General features: G+C 41.6%; 1 protein-coding gene across 2 annotated transcripts in view; it reads right to left on the bottom strand.

The window, feature by feature from the left end:
• LOC131819847 (cytochrome b-c1 complex subunit 2, mitochondrial) overlaps nucleotides 1–17,411 on the bottom strand; it is a 24,137-nt gene extending 6,726 nt beyond the window's left edge. For both annotated transcript variants that reach the window (XR_009349342.1, XM_059155244.1), the window contains exons 1-11: nucleotides 17,254–17,411; nucleotides 15,919–16,002; nucleotides 15,669–15,818; nucleotides 15,148–15,212; nucleotides 13,641–13,697; nucleotides 13,279–13,403; nucleotides 10,918–11,015; nucleotides 7,791–7,848; nucleotides 5,195–5,290; nucleotides 4,674–4,873; nucleotides 1,469–1,549 (exon numbers count right to left, since the gene is read on the bottom strand). Coding sequence is in view for 1 of the 2 variants with exons in the window: in XM_059155244.1 (XP_059011227.1) it covers nucleotides 1,469–1,549; nucleotides 4,674–4,873; nucleotides 5,195–5,290; nucleotides 7,791–7,848; nucleotides 10,918–11,015; nucleotides 13,279–13,403; nucleotides 13,641–13,697; nucleotides 15,148–15,212; nucleotides 15,669–15,818; nucleotides 15,919–16,002; nucleotides 17,254–17,286 (1,047 nt within the window). In the remaining variant the exon portion in view is untranslated. The remainder of the gene's footprint in view (nucleotides 1–1,468; nucleotides 1,550–4,673; nucleotides 4,874–5,194; nucleotides 5,291–7,790; nucleotides 7,849–10,917; nucleotides 11,016–13,278; nucleotides 13,404–13,640; nucleotides 13,698–15,147; nucleotides 15,213–15,668; nucleotides 15,819–15,918; nucleotides 16,003–17,253) is intronic.

Raw genomic sequence — 17,411 nt, 5'->3', positions numbered from 1 at the left:
CCCTTCACCTCACAAGCCCTGGCCGCAGTCGGTAATCACACAATCCTTGTTCCACTCCATCAAGACCTTTGGTTCCTGGAATTGTCTCCTTTGAATCAAGTCCCCTAGCTTCAGTTCTCTGGCCGAGATCCACGAATCACTCCTCAGTCACTCTCGTCAGGGTGCCCCACTCTCTTGCCATCTGCCCACACCTCTGACCTGCCCACTCTGCAGGCTTCCAGCCCTGGATCAACCCTATGACCAGCCCCCTCCACTTTCCCATCAGAAATACTACCGAAGAACAACTAGGAAATGACTAACACATGACGATATGTGTAGTAAGTGTTGCACGTGACTATGGTGGGAATCTGTGGTTTCTCACCTCCAGGAGATACCCTGTTGAAGCCCATTCTGTGTGTATCTACCCATTCATTTCTCCCAAACCTCGTCAGTTCAACTTTCCTACCTTCTCCTGCTCTCAAGACATGACCGCCTCCTCCCTCACTGCGATGTACTTCCCCATCTTGCCCCCAGCAGCCTTTGTGTGCGAGGCTAACATGTCCATTTGTACTCTGCACCCTACCCGCTCACGATTTTTCAGACCCAATCCATTGATCGTTTCCTGTGTTCTGTATCTGTTCCAATCTTTCCCTTCACATTTCTTCTCATTCATTCCTCAACACTATAAATTTTAGCTCACTTCTGACACTCTGGTGAAAACTGAAATAATACTACCAGTGATGTCCTGGTTTGCTGTAACCACCAGGGCTCTCTGGTAATTAACTGGATGTTAATCCAGACTGGATCAAGATGGTGTTAACCATTCTCTTTCCTGGCCTCTTAAAAATACCAGTTTCTCTTCTTCCTTTCTGGGCCACTTCCCCTAGTCACTTGATGGGACTCCCAAGTGGGAATTCAAGCTTCAGTTTTCTCCTACAGTCTTTCACACACAACCCTGACTTCAACACAATCTCTACGTTGAGGACATGTATGTAGGCCTTGGTGTCACTGGAGTTCTCAACGGACATGTCCCAGAGAGACAACTCAATGCCACCTGCCCAAACAGAACCAAAATACCAAGGAGAACTTCTTCCCTCTTTCCTGGAAGCATGAATAAACTTTTTTTTTTTTTGTTAATTTTAATTTTTTTAAAGATTTTATTTATTTATTTGATAGAGATCACAAGTAGGCAGAGAGGCAGGCAGTGGGGTGGAAGCAGGCATGGAAGCAGGCTCCCCACTGGGCAGAGAGCTCATGCAGGGCTGGATACAAGGATCCTGGGACCATGGCCCGAGCTGAAGGCAGAGGCTTCAACCCACAATGTTTAAAATAAACATTTTTAAGTTGGTTCTAGGCAGACACATGGTAATGATATTACACTATACAGAGCTCTGATCAGTCATGGCTTTCAAACACTCTCTCTTTTTTTTACTAAGAACATGTTAATGGAGGAAAAACTCTTGGGAGAATTGGTGAGTTTGCAACTTACGTCTCCAGCTGCGGCAGCCTGCGAGACGGTGTAAATCCCAAAGAGTCCAGAATCCGAGTAACTGGCGTTAAAAGCGGAAACCTGAAATAGAACGAAATTTTACTGGATGTCATTTTACCAGGGAAAACAGGGCCCAATTTCCCAAATAGACAAAAGCCTGGGACCTTCCCGGTACAAGCGAAAGAGATGAATTACGATTTCATGTAACCAGTTCTGGCAAGGGCCGCAGCGTTTTGGATGTGGGTTACTTCTTTCAAAACCATAATGGTTTTAACATTTTTCACTTAAATCTTTCTAAACCAGACTGCTCGCTTTACTTTTTTGCTGGTATTTTCTAACGTTCTTTGATGATTAAAGGTTAACGTCAACATTTATTTATTGTGATAACAGTATTATCACAGCGGCAGGATGGCTGAAGGGTACACACACTGTGGGCTTCAGTATCAGACAAGCCCGCTCTGTTCCCTCTGCTAGTGCTGAGGGCCCCCTTTTTTGCCAATTCACTTACACTTCCCCTACAGACGAAAGTCAAAGGGCTGGGGGAAAATGCTCAGCAGACGTTACCAGATATCCAAGGTAGCCGCAAGTTCAGCCTCAGGACTGGGTATTGCTGTCTGCAGTCTGAGCAGAGTGTTACGCTCCCTAAGGAGAACACGAACGCTCAGTGTCGTGTTTCCCAGTGTTTATGTGGACGCTTAACACAAAGATCACCTAGGCTGTTTTTTTTTTTGTTTTGTTTTGTTTTGTTTTTTTTAGATTTTATTTATTTTATTTGACAGAGAGAGAGAGATCACAAGTAGGCAGAGAGGCAGGCAGAGACAGAGGGGGAAGCAGGCTCCCTGCTGAGCAGAGGGCCCAATGCGGGGCTCAATCCCAGGACACTGAGATCATGACCTGAGCCGAAGGCAGCGGCTTTAATCCACTGAGCCACCCAGGCACCCCTCACCTAGGCTGTTTTTAAAAGTACAGACTTTCCAGTTCCTCTAACAGATTTACTCAATCAGATCCCCACAGATGCAATCTGGAAAGCCGCATTTCAAAAATAATTCCAGGTGATTCGTAGGCATGTTAAAGTTGGAGAACCACGGGCTTAGCCCATAGAAGGCGTAAGAAGAAATGTTCTTTAATGATTTGAAGTGTAATGACCATTTTGAGACTATCCTATTCATACCTCAAATTTCCGGCCAAATGCTCAAGTAGGAATTTCCATTAAATGACATCACTGATCAGAACTGAACTGCAGCCACCCAAAAGCATCCTTAACATTCAGAGGTAAAGAGTAGTATGAAGAAAACAGCAGCATGAGCGAGGAAAGAGGAAACATAGAGGGAATTCAAAGAGCAGCAGCTAAATGTGATAAAGGACTAATTTAAGATAACGGTTTTCAAACAATGCTCCAGGGAACGCCAAGGTTCTACGGAGACAATTCCAAGGCATTTAGTGTCAAGTAAACATTAAAGAATTTCTTTAAAAGGGAACATTTTTGGTTTAGCGTTGCAGCTAGGAAACTGTATGGGATGAAAAAGGTTCCTCTGCTTTAAAAAACAAAAAAAAAAGAAATTAAAAAAAATTTTTTTTTGAAAACCATCATTTAAGAGAGAAAAATCCTCTAAAAGCCTGAGATACAGGAGAACCATTTTAGATTTCTAAATCAACATGAACATATATAATGAACTCTGCTCAAACCAAAAGCCTGATTTCTGGCCTGATACCCACACATACACCATACACATCTGTTTTGTGAATGAGATGCCTACAGGAAAATCACGTTGTCCTTAAAATAATGACCGGTGCCCCTACTCCCTGCGTTCCTTTATAATAAAACTTGTGATTCCTGCCTGTATGCTAATTTATAAATCTTTTGAGCTTTTACAAAATGTAAAAAGTAAATGATCCTATAAAAACTGTTCATCCTCCAGAGCACTTTCTTCCCTGTGAAGAGCATGTTCCCAGGAGCGCCTGGGTGGCTCAGCGGGTTAAGCCTCTCCCTTCAGCTGGGGTCATGATCCCAGGGCCCTGGGATCGATCCCCGCATTGGGCTTTCTGCTCAGAAGGGAGCCGGATTCCACCACTCTCTGCCTGCCTCTCTGCCTACTTGTGATCTCTGTCAAATAAATAAATAAAATCCTTAAAAAACAACAACAAACAAAGGGCACGTTTCCTGGGCAGCTGTCCTGACTTGAGCTCTAATAAAACTCTTTCCTACTTTTAGAGATTCTTTAAGTTTTGTTCATTTTGGATTGACAGTATTAAACAGAGGAACGAAAGAGGGGTTGACTTTATTTCTACTGCTCACGGTCAAATGGCCAAAGACTACCTACTTGTGCCAATGTACGGTTATGAAATCATGAATAATATTTAATCCTATAATGCAGTATATTTGTTGCCTTTTAAAGGTTTACTATTGAAGGTCATATTACATTGGGCAAACTGGTCACTCATTAAAGCAGTCTGCTTGCCGATGTTTTTTTCTTTTAAGTATCACTATTTTGAAAGCTTTAGCACTTTACTCACTGTCATAAAAAGTGTGTTCTAGACTAACAGCTTTTTGTTGCATCATTTTCCTTTTTCTTTTTTAAAGATTTTATCTGAGAGCGAGCAAGCGAGTGCACACTTGCACAAGCAGGAGGAGCAGCAGGCAGAGCAGGCTCCCCAGGTGAGCAGGGAGCCTGATGCAGGGCTTGATCTCAGGACTCTGGTTAACCTGACCTGAGCAGAAGGCAGACACTGAACTGACTGAGCCACCCTGGTGCCCCTCATTTTTTCCTTTACTTAATTTCAAACCGGAGGGGTGGGTGTGTAAACAGTTTCTCCGTGTACATGCCGCACATTTGGTTGGAAAACATGAAGAGCAATGAAATTCATGAAATAGCCACAGGAACACAAGAAGAAAAAAGAAAATCCAGAAAATAAGACTAATTAGAATCTAGGGTAATGTTTAGTATCTGAAACTTTATTCTAAAGGGCACTGAAGGATGAATTTCTGATTTTTTAAGCATTCCCCTCTTTCTATAGTAGAATAACTGAAAAGACAGTAAGTTTTTTATTAGACCCTAAGGAACTAAACTCAAGCCTGGTTATCTCTTCAATTTTATGAAGATTTTCTTTGTGTTCACCTTAAATTTTAAAAGCAGATCAACAGGACTACATCATACATACTGAGCCTTTACAAACAAAAGGACAGATGCTGACTATTCAGACTCACATCAAATGGCTGGTGAACTCCCTTGGCAACAGCCTGGTACAGAGAGCTGGTGGGATTGCTGCCCCTCTTGACATGTGGTCCAGCACCAAGAACATACTGGAGAACACTAAATGCATTTGCTTCCGCACTTCCTGTGGCAGCACTTTCAGCTACAAGAGCAGCATGAACAAGACTATCTCCATTCTGCTCTCGGATTTCACCTGGTGCCATGTTAAGGAGAAAGTGAGGAAGAAAGAGGTTTGTTTGGTCACCATTGGCTTTATTCTTCTGTATTCTCTATGACACAGTATTAACCCAGTAAGATTAAGGTTTTCTGTGGCCTGGTGCTCCCAGCACACCCTCTTGCTCTCCCCACCACACACACACAAAACCTGTTTAATACACAACACCCAAGCAATCTAATCCCTTCCTTCCACACAGAGTCTGTTTGGTGGTAAGTGATGAGGCCTATCCCACTCCAATACACTACTCTGATGGGACACGTCCTTCTGATAAACTGGCCTTAACAACAAAATGCTTACCTCCACGGTACTTGGCCTTCGCACCAGGTAAACCAAGCCCACCCCTCATGTTGAGAAACTGTTCTGCAACTTGCTTTAGAACAGGGTGACTCACACCTATTTCAATAGAAACAAAACAGAGCTAGAACCATAATTTTTAAAATACAAATTATAAAACATCTGTTTTAAAAATAATATGTGATTACACAATTCAATTACAGAACCAGTAAAGAAAACAAGAATCCCCCACCCCCACCATGCTCCTCTCCCAGAGATTCCATTTAGAGTTCACTAATACATACTCATCTAGAACTTCTTCCATACTTGCATGAATATCATCCTCATTTTCTTTTCTTTTTAAAATGGTGTTACTCTCTTTATATTGTTTCTAACTTGTCTTTCATAATTTATATCTGAGTGTTCTAGAGCAAACATTTAGCAGCTATAAAGAATTCCATTATATGGATATACTATCATTTATTTAATCAGTCCCTTCTTGATGGACATCAGCATGTTTCCAATCATTGGCTATCAAAACAATACTGCACTGTGCATCAAAGAACACTTTTTTTTTTTTGCTAAATTGAAAATCAATTAACATTGTATTATTATTGTGTATTATTACTTCTGGGAGCAGTTTAGTGATTCTTGAGCACCCAGTGCTCATCACATCACGTGCCCTCCTTAGTGCCGGCACCCAGTTACCTCATACTCCTCACTTCCTCTCCAGCACCCCTCAGTTTGTTTCCCACAGTCACAGACTCTCTTTTGGTTGGTCTCCCTCTCTGATTTTGTCCTTTAGTTTTCCTTCCCTTCCCCTATGTTCACCTGTTTTGTTTCTTGAATTCCACCTATGAGTGAAATCATTTGATAATTGCCTTTTTTTGACGGACTTATTTCACTTAGCATAATACCCTCGAGTTTCACCCACACTGTTGCAAACAGCAAGATTTCATTCTTTTTTGATGACTGAGTAGTATTCCACTGTATGTACATATACCACATCTAAGAACACTTTCAAGAGTGAAATGGACCTACAGACTGGGAAAAAAATGTTTGCAAATGATGTATCTGATGAGGATTTAGTATCCAAAGTACATAAAAAACTCTTACAACTCAAAAATAATAATAAAAAACCAACCTAATCGAAAAATGGGCAAAGGACTTGAAAAGACATTTCTCCAAAGAAGATACACAAATGCCCCAAAAGCACAAAAAGACGTTCAATGTTATTAGTTCTTAGGGAGACACAAATGGAATGAGATACCACTTCAAAGATGCTAGGATGGTCATCACCAAAAGATAGCTGGTGATGAAGTGGAGATACTAGAACCCTTGTGTGTTGGGCAGGGGGGGCGATGGGGGATGTCAAATGCTTCAACTGCGTCAGACAACAGTTACCACAGGTCCTGGCAATTTTACTTATGATATACCCTGAAGAAGGAACAGGTTAGAACAGGTGGTTTGAACTAAAACTTATATGTGAATGTTTTTATTACAATAGCCAAAAGTTGAAAACAACGCAAATGCCCAAGTGATGAACAGATGAACAAAAAGTGGTAATTGAGTATTTTAACCAGAAAAGGGAATGGAACATTGGCACGCGCTACAGTATGGATGGACTCCGAAGAGATGCCAAGTGAAAGAAGTCAGTTATAAAAGGCCATACACTGCAGAATTCAATTTACATGAAACGTTGCGAGAGTCAACTCTACAGAGACAGGAAGGAGACTGGTTGCCAGGGGCACGGAGGAGGTGGAATAAGGAGTGACTATAATGAATACAGGGTTTTTTGGCAGGAGGGGGCAGCTGATGAAAATGTTCTGAAATTAGATAGTGGTAATAGTTGTAACACCTGCCGAATAGAATAAGACTCATAGAACCGTACACTTTAAAAAGGTGGATGTTATGGCGTTAGAATTGCACCTCAATTATATGGTTATTTACAAAACAAATGAACCAAAAAACAAATCTTGGTGCAATTATTTTGTAAACCTGACCAACTGTTTCCGTAAGATAAATCCTTAGAAACAAAATCGCTGGGTCTAAATGTATCAATATTTAAAATTTTAATATATTTAAAGAGACCTCCAAAAGTATACGACTTTCTATTCCCACCAAAAAAATTTTTGGGAATGCTTAAGTTCTCCATACCCTGGTTAATACTGGGCAGTGTCAATCTTTTAATTTTTGCCAATCTCATGGGTTAAAATTTTAACTATCAGGCAAGGCTCTCTTTTACAATTACTGGCTACACACATAGACACACACATTTTCCCCATGAATTGTTTGTGCCCTTCACCTACTTTCAATTACATTATACTTCTTTAAAACAAAAAACTTGTAAAAGCACTTTGCTTATAGAAATTTGCCCTTTATCGTAGATTTTTCAAATACTGTAATAAACTCAAAGCCAGTAGCTTACATAGTTAAATGTTGGATTCTGCTTACTAACACAAAACAACCTACCAATTAAGATCCTATCACACAGTGCCCGTCTGACATCAACAGAGGACGACGTTATCAAATACGGTTCAATTCTGTGCTCACGTAAACTATAGCTTAAAAAGACTGCTCTTAAAGAAACAGACTGACATGCAAGCAATTCCCAACTTACCAAGTCCAACCAAAGCCATTCTCGCACTTGTGAAATGGTTCTGAACAAAGTAATGCAACTGAGAAAATTAAGAACATTTTGTGACGTTATGTTGGTATAGATACAAAAAGCTGTAAAAAATTAAAACTGCAGGGCGACAGAAACTACTCAGGCTTAAAAGCTATTGTAGTGAGCTACAGACTATCTAGTGCTGAATTATACTGCTTTGATTTTTTAAACTATTGATTAAAAGAACTAGAACTTAATGTGGTAATGGTTACATAATGGTGAATATAGTGAAAACTACTGAATTGTGTGCTTTTTTTTTTTTTTTTTTTTTAAGATCTTCTTTATTTTACAGAGCGAGCATGCGCGCACACATGCCCATGAATTGGGGGAGGGAGAGAGAGAATCTCAAGAAGGGTCCATGTCCAGTGTGGAGCCTGACGTGGGGCTCAATCTTATGACACTGAGATCATGACTTGAGCTAAAACCAAGAGTCGGACACTTAATCGACTGAGCCACCCAGATGCCCCTCAATTGTACACTTTATGTAGGTGACCTGTATGATATGTGAATTGTATCTCCGTAAAGCTATATTGAGGGAAAAAAAGGATTAAAAAACGACCTGAAGAGGCACCTGGGTGGCTCAGTGGGTTAAGCCTCTGCCTTCAGCTTAGGTCATGATCTCAGGGTCCTGGGATTGGGCCCTGCATCTGGCTCTCTGCTCAGCAGGGACCCTGCTTCTCTCTCTTTCTCTGCCTGCCTCTCTGCCCACTTGTGATCGCTATCTTTGTCAAATAAATAAATAAAATCTTGGGGCACCTGGGTGGCTCAGTTGGTTGGGCAGCTGCCTTTGGCTCAGGTCATGATCCCAGCGTCCTGGGATCGATTCCCACATCCGGCTTCTTGCTCAGCAGGAAGCCTGCTTCTCCCTCTGCCTCTCTGCCTGCCTCTCTGCCTGCCTCTGCTCAGTCTCTCTGACAAATAAACAAAATCTTAAAAATAAATAAATAAATAAATAAAATCAATCTTAAAAAAAAAAAAAAAAGCCTGAAAAAAATTAGAGCACATACTGGCCTGAATTTGAAAAAAACAAGACTAAGCTTATGACTTTTATTATGTGATTTTAGCAGATGTGAAGCAGATTTCTTTCATCTTTATATAGATTTTAAAAAAGAGTACTATTAACATTAAAAAAAAAAAATTAACATTTTATAGTAGGCCTAAAACCTATCCTCAACAGGAGGACTGCTGCTCCCAAAGAGTTAAAATTGGCCCTCGGGGGCAAGAAAAACATTTTACTCCTTTTACTTATAAAACAAATATATATACATGTACATATGTAAACAGACAGATAGTGTATCTGACATTAAAAATTCACTCTGAGGGGCGCCTGGGTGGCTCAGTGGGTTAAAGCCTCTGCCTTCTGCTCGGGTCATGATCCCAGGGTCCTGGGATGGAGCCCCGCATCGGGCTCTCTGCTCCACAGGGAGCCTGCTTCCTCCCCTCTCTCTCTCTCTCTGCCTGCCTCTCTCTGTCTACTTGTGATTTCTCTCTGTCAAATAAATAAAATCTTAAAAAAAAAAAGAAAAATTCACTCTGAGCCAGAGTAGAAAAAATTGGCTGAAAAGGTTCCTAGGGAATGGGTCATAATGTTGAGAATCGTTAGGCTAAGGTAATGTGACTGAATCACGTTACCAGAATTTGTGCCCTAAAGCCAATGGTGCCTACATCTCTAGAATCAGTGTGGAATCACATTTTTTCCCCCTACTGAATGCTGCCATCACTCAAAGAATTCTAGTACCAATTTCTTTAGAATTTCCTTTAGACCAAGGACATGTTTAAAAATGCTAGTAACTCTGAGGTAAGCATGGTTAATATCTCAGCATCTTTCCAGAATGGATAGACGCACACCTTATTTTCTAAAAATTGAGACCCTGCGGTATATCCTACTCATAAATTACGTTTTCTATCCTAAAAATATGCTATGGAATTTTTCCTTGTCGCTGTTTTTGAATGGCTGAGTAGTATTCCATTCCACAGATACTTAGTGAGTTACTTAACTAGACCCCTAAAGTTGGATATTTAACTTGTGTCTAATTTTTCACAATTGAAAGCAACGCTACGGCAGACATCCTTGTGAACAAATATTTTGCTATGTATGCTCTTTAGCTACCTCAATAATGTATCTTCACATGGGTGACTTTGATGTCTGAAAAATTTCAAAACTCACAAGAGGCCAGTCTTATAAAAAATGTTCATTGTTCAGGCTGAATGGTATCAGTTATAATTTTTTAAAAGCGCCATATGAATGCTGGGCATTAAACTGTTGGTTGATAAAGTGAAGAGTTTTCTAACCAGGAAATGAAACGAGAATAAAAACCTTAACTTCTGAATCATAGACACACTTTGCAAGTATTGATAATTTCCAATTTTTCTTTTAACCTTTTTGATAAAACATTTTCTTTGCAGGATGTAGGAGTAGGAAATTAAGATTATGTACACGCACCTATACTTGTAGGAGATACACTTTGACATTGAATGTTTCACATTTTGGATGTGAAGTTTTATGTTACATATATGGCTATGATATATATGTAAAAAAGTAAGCAAAGCAAAGTAAGGCCAGGTGCTGAAGGCCAGTAAGCTAGCGAGCAGCCTGACGACGGATGGGGAGGGGACGTGGGTTCATTCCTACCTGCATACTGAGCTGTTAAAGGAAGACCTGTGGTCAAAATGATGAAATTTAAAACGTAAATACTGTTTAAAAAAGACAAACATACACAGAAAAAGGTTCAGAAGAAAACATACCCAGGCATGAACATTCAGTGCCTTTAGGTATGTGAGATTCTTTTTTTGTGGCTTGCACTCGTTTTCTGAAATGAACATGTCCATTTGTGAGAAAAACTTCTTTTAGTTAAAAAAGTTAAAACTTCTTTAGTTAAAAGTTGTAAAAGTTCTTCAGATAGATTTCAGTTAAAAAGGCAAGCTGATGGAAAAATAAAAAAATAAAGCCACCAGGTGAATTTTTAAAATCTGAAGATAAAAAAAAAAAAATTAACGAACAAACCTAAAATGGCAGATGAATGTTCAATTTAATGTGAAAACAAGCACATTTTAAAATGTAATATGGTTTTATCAGTACCTCATCTGGTGTCACTTTTCCAATCCTATAATCAGGACAATACAGGGAATTGGCCAAGGCATTTCGGTAAGCTGCAGCATGCAGATTTTCAAGGACATCTGTAAAATAAGAAAAGAACTTTTTGCGGAAACATAATTCAAATAAGACAATGTTTTTTGAACCTAGAAAGCAACGAGACTATACAATTTTGGTCACCTTATGGCATTCAAATGTCATGAGAGCTTGAAATTTAAAAGTCGGCCTGCTGAATGTGCTCAGAAAAGTAAGAAATTATATATAACACCAGCTTCTACATACCAGGGCTCGCCTAACCACTTCTCTAATCTACCTGATATCATGGTATCATTATCATGATAATGGCCTGGGTTTCAAGTCTGAATCCAGTTACAGTTCTGCCACCAATGTACCGTGTGACCTTGGGAAAGTCATTTACCTTGAAGTTACTCCTAAGGTCTCTAAGTAATGAGGAGGTATCAGGTTAAGAAGATATATGGAGGGGCAGCTGGGCAGCTCAGTGGGTTTAAAGCCTCTGCCTTCGGCTCAGGTCATGATCCCAGGGTCCTGGGATGGAGGCCCATAACGGGCTCTCTGCTCAGCAGGGAGCCTGCTTCCTCCTCTCTCTCCGTTTGCCTCTCTGCCTACTTGTGATCTCTGTCAAATAAATTTAAAAAGTCTTAAAAAAGAAGAAGAAACATGGAAGTGCCAGTGTTACGTCCTATCGCTAGCTTGCGGGGGTCAGAGTGTACTCCTCGCTGGAGCAGGGACAGTCCCTGCTTGCCGCTTCAGTCGGTGCCTTTGCTCATTACTTGGGCAACCTCCCTAAGCCAAAACTGTTAGGTGCTGGAAATACAGAGATGAGTAAGACAAAATAAATGCCTGCCCTCAATATGTTGAGAGGGAAAAAATGGTGAAATTAGGCATGATGGGTGTGATGTGAGCACTAGAGCAAAAGAGCAGCAGGGGTGCAAGGGAAGGGCGGTGGGAATTGGAAAGAAGTAACAGAAGTAAAATCTGGAGTCTTACAGAATGGGTAGGTGTTTACTAGGAGAGTGATTAGGGAGTGGCATTTCAGGCAGAGAAAACAGACAAAGGCTTAAAGTATGACAATGGATTCCAAGGGAAATTGCAGCTGGGAAGAGAAGAAGGTAGAGCAAGAAGCAAGAGAGGTGGGCAGGGGCCAGACTGTGGAAGTTAACATATATGCTAAGTTAATGAGTTTGAACTTTATCCCACAGACAATAAGCCTTTAAAGGATTTTCATGTCAGAAGGACTGCTATAATGGCAATGCAGTAGATGGACTGAAGATGCAGACTTGGGGGCAGCCAGGAGATGGCAGTAACTATCTAGGAAGAAAGACTGAGGACTGGAGCCTCATTGCTAACAGCAGGGAAGAAGGCACTATTGACACGTCAGTCATCTTTTCTACAATTCTGTATTTCCTTGGTAGAGGTCCAGAGTAAGGAAGATCATACTCCTTTATAAAAATAAAGTATCACTGTGAAAGAATATTAGCTAGCATCAACCAAGTTCTACTTTGCTCCAGATACTGGAGAGGCTTGCGCTCTGGTTGAGGCCCATCCTATGCAGGATCCCTGCAGCTGGTCACCTGCTTATACCTGAGTGGCCCACCTGCAAACCTTGGCTCCTACTGAAGTTGTAGGGCTTCTAAGAGCCAGAGGTGCTTATTTACTGATTTGTTTTGCTAGGCATACTTGTCAAGATTATATATTTAACATTATATAAGCACAAAATATGAACAAGAAAGTTCTTATTTTTTAAAAAATTAGAGTGTTTGCTTTGGAAAGATCCAGTAAAGTGGCTAAACAGTAATACCAGCAGCAACCATGAACTGTTGCTGGGTTTGGTATCAACAGACTGTTGAAAAAACACCGTATTCTAAATTCTGAAACAGGGACTCTATAATTAACTTACACCCTATCAAAGATGAAAAGCAATCAACAATATAAATGTTTAGAAACACTAGAATAATATAGTTAAGAAACCAGACCGGTTTTGGAAAAGGCAGTTTTAAATGCAAGCAGAGAAAAATTTCAATGGCAATATCTTCCCTCTACAAATTGATCTTCTCAAAAACCCAATTATCTTTTTTTTTTTTAAACAAGGTTTCATTTATTTATTTGGCAGAGAGAGGGAGCACACGCACAAGGAGGGGAAGCAGCAGAGGGAGAGGGAGAAGCACGCTCCCTGCTGAGCAGGAAGCTCCATGTGGGGCTCAACCCCAGGACCCCAGGATCATGACCCAAGCTGAAGGCAGACGTGCAACCTACTGAGCCACCCAGGTGCCCCTCAAAAACCCAGTATCTTAGAAGCAAGTGAACAGGATCTGAAAATGTACTTACGAGCCTGTGGATTCTGAAAAGCTACAGCTTTGTCAATCCTTAGCTGAGACTGAAGGGCAGCCACTTCCCAACGACGAAATTCTGGTGATGTGGTGACATTGAGCAGGAATTCCATTAGAACATCACTACAGAAGACATCAAGATGAGAGCTCCGAGTCAAAAATTTAAAACCAATGTCTATGCTACGTAAATGTAATGTTCTCGGTATTAAGTTTTAGGCCTTGTGTAAGCACAATGTTCTACATTTCTGAGCAAGAACCCAAAACCAAAATCAGAGGTCATAAGGCAACATTAAAAGACGACACCTGAGCAGCTACATATTTCTTTAAAAGCAGGTGTCGTCAACCCATGCAGGTACTTACACATGGTCCCGCAGGCATTCCACAGTGTAAGCCATGCTTTCCCTGGTTGAAGTCACACTGCATCAGAAACAAGTTACAGTGAATTATCTAAATCAGAATAAGCTTTCCTTACATCTTTGTTAACTCAACCAATTCCTTTGGAAAAATTATTTTGAAGTATAAAAATACACATATGCATTGACTAAAATATACAATATTTAAGCATTATTTTAAGGAAGGCAACCTTGACATGTTACACATGGAAGCATCTTAAAGACATTAAGCTAAGTGAAGTAAATTGGTCTTGGAAGAACAAATAATGTGATTCCACTTTCAGGATGAACCTAGAGAAGTCAGAATCATAGAATGCAGAATGGTCACTGTAGGGGGTTGCAGGAAGAGAGTGGGGAGCTTCTGTTTAATAGCTAGAGTTTCAGTGGGGAACATAAAAAACATCGTGGAGATGGATGATAGAGATGGTTTCTTTTTTTATTTTTTTTTAAGATTTTATTTATTTATTTGACAAGACAAGGATCACAGGTGGGCAGAGAGGCCAGTATAGAGAGAGGAAGGGAAGCTGGCTCCCTGCTGAGCAGAGAGCCTGATGTGGGGATTGATCCCAGGACCCCAGGATCATGACCTGAGCCAAAAGCAGCCATTTAACGGAATGAGGCTCCCAGGCACCTCCCCCCCCCCGCCGCATTTTTTAAAGTTAGCACTACATATTATTACTTTTAAAAAACTCATACCTTAAAAAACATCTTGTTTTTCCACAAAATATTTAACTGGAATAATCTAGTTCATCCCTTAACTGCTATATACTAGGCTCACCACATCACTAGATCATACTGTACTTATCCCACGTCCCTGAAGATGGCATTTAAATTATTTCCAGGCTTTACAAAAATAAACAGTATCTTTGCCCAGGTGGATTAAAAACTTAATTTGCAAGATATGCTCCTTCTCAATATTACTAGATTTTCCTTGATTCTTTTCTACATAGTTGTATCAATTTATTCCACTAATCGTAGAAAAAATTCTCCCTCTTAACACCGCCAACACGATACATAAATCTGACGGGTAATGGCATCACACTGTGATTATAAGTAAAGATCAGTGTTTCTGGCTTCTGCCTCTGGGAATAGATTGTTCCTATTCTTTGTCCATCCGTTTTCTATTTGCTTGTCTTCTTCTTCTTCTTTTTTTTTTTTTTAAAGATTTTATTTACTTATTTGACAGAGAGAGATCACAAGTAGATGGAGAGGCAGGCAGAGAGACAGGAAGGGAAGTAGGCTCCCTGCTTTGCAGGGAGCCCGATGTGGGGCTCGATCCCAGGACCCTGAGATCATGACCTGAGCCAAAAGCAGAGGCTTTAACCCACTGAGTCACCCAGGTGCCCCCAATAGCCTTCTTCTTGTGTCTGTTTAACAAATCCTCAATTGCCTTGATAAGACAGAAAAGTTCCCTTATAATCGAATATTTTCCGGTGTTTTCACTATTCATTTACTGTTACTTATTTTTAACAAACCTTAATTTACCACCAACTGCTTCGATTCCACGGGTTATCTTGAAAGATGAAGCTCCTTTAGTAGTCTGGAAAAAGAAGAACAATTGTATTTTTAGGAATTTCTTTTCTTTCTTTTTTTTTTTTAAAGATTTTATTAATTTATTTGACAGAGAGAAAGATCACAAGTTGGCGGAGAGTCAGGCAGAGAGAGAGGAGGAAGCAGGCTCCCGCTGAGCAAAGAGCCCGATTCGGGGCTCGATCCCAGGACACTGAGATCATGACCTGAGCCGAAGGCAGCGGCTTAATCCACTGAGCCACCCAGGCGCCCCTTTTTAGGAATTTCTTAATGCCAAGTTGGCAAACATCACACTACATCACAATCTAATGTCTAACTGTCAATAGATTTGAAAAGAACTTTACCTAAACAGCGGGTCCTTTTTTAGTTTAAATATTATAAAACAAAACACACAATAGCTTTTCTTTTCTGTAGGATCAAGATACCACAGCATTCCTGAACTAAGGGAGATAGTAAAGATGCTTACCAAACTGGATGCAAGACGAAGCAGATGAGAGGTTCCTAAGTTGTTGGAGTCCTCATGTCTGCTGCCGGCTTTAATGAATAAACCGATTCTTGATGCAGGAGCATAGTTTTCCAGAGAAGCAATCACTAGGCCGTTTGGTAATTTGGTAAACTGTATACAAAAAATAAAATGAGATGAGATCAATGCTTTTATATTACCAAAGAAAGAAAGGCCATATATGGGTTCCAGTGAGCAACTCAGTGGGACTAACCTCAAGGTCCTGAGGCTGTGAAGGCACTCCTGCAGGGGCGGCCGTGGCTTTCACTTTGGGAGCAACTTTCAGGGAGTAAAACCTCTAAACACAAAAAAGACAGGTGATACACATTTCTCTCAAGAAAAGTGTCTTGTATTCTGGTATGTCCAAGCAACAGAAGGTGTTGAGTGATAAAATAACCATGGGAGTGGGAGGATTTAGCTAACTCATTAATTCCCAGCCACTCTTAAATCTCTACTTATTTATGATTTGTAGAGCCTGAAGAAATACCTAACCCTACATGTTCATTTAAAAAAAAAATTTTTTTTTTTAGGATTTTATTTATTTGACAGACAGAGATCACAAGTAGGCAGAGAGTCAGCAGAGAGAGAGGGGGAAGCAGGTTCTCTGAGGACCCTGGGATCATGACCTGAGCCGAAGGCAGAGGATTTAACCCACTGAGCCACCCAGGCGCCCCAGGCTAGGTAATTTTTTGTCGTGGGGAGGATATATTTATGCACTGCAAGATATTTAGAAGCATTTCTGTACTCTAGAGGCCAGTTGGAACTGGCTTATAGGTTGTTACAACCAAAAATGTATTCAGATGTTGCCAACTATCCCCAGGGGGCAAACCCGACCCAGCTGAGATGCTTAAGTGCCCCTCCCCTCCCCTCTGGATAACCAGCGCTGCCCTGTGGTAGCACACGGACATCTGAGGAGTTTGCCCCAAGTCACTGTTTCGCTTGGGCTTGGTGGAGCCGTCTTAAGCAGCTCCCGAGGGCCGACCAGGAGGCCCTCCTAGAATTCTCTAACAAGTCATGGAGAAAAACACGTCATCCTGGCAGGACACCGTACCAAGTTTACCACAGTGATAAGCAGCATACATGCATTAGCTCATTTCTTCCTTACAATTTTACTCGTAAGCCCCCTTAACCGCCAGGGAAACTGATGCTCCGTGATACAGTGAGAAGCAGAGGCCGGGGCTGACAGGGTGAGGGTGGAGGGTCAGGTCTACGCCGGCCCCCGGCCCCCAGGGCTCGCGGTTTCCACCTCGGGCACCAAGTGCAGCAGTGACCTTCAGAAGCTTCGCCCCCGACTCACTTCACCGCCGCTCTCAACCCCTTTCCCTACTCTCTTCAGGTTTTCCGGCGCGAGGACTCTTGCTCCTAGCACGACCTGGGCCTCGCATGCCCGACCCACCCGGCTTGCGGCCCACTTGGCCCCGCAGAGTCCGTCTGAAGGGCAGACGGAAGCCCAAGGCCCCGGAGCTCCAAACCAAGCACCCCCGGGCCGTAGCACCGTGCTGAGAAACTGCTCTCCAACCCTGACCCCATGCCCGCAGGCTGTGCTCACCGAGAGAGACCCGGCTCTGCTTAGCAGCTTCATGGCTCCAGCTCGCTCTAACCCACGGTCACGGCCGGCTGGAAGGAAAGCAAGATGGTGGCGGACGAGAGGAGTTTCCCAGCTCCCCCCGCGCGCTCTTTCCCACGGCGGCTACGTGAAGACGACTC

This window comes from Mustela lutreola, chromosome 17 (genome assembly GCF_030435805.1).
Source record: "Mustela lutreola isolate mMusLut2 chromosome 17, mMusLut2.pri, whole genome shotgun sequence".
In the NCBI taxonomy this organism is placed as follows: Eukaryota; Metazoa; Chordata; class Mammalia; order Carnivora; family Mustelidae; genus Mustela; species Mustela lutreola.
This window is presented reverse-complemented; position numbering and strand designations above follow the sequence as displayed.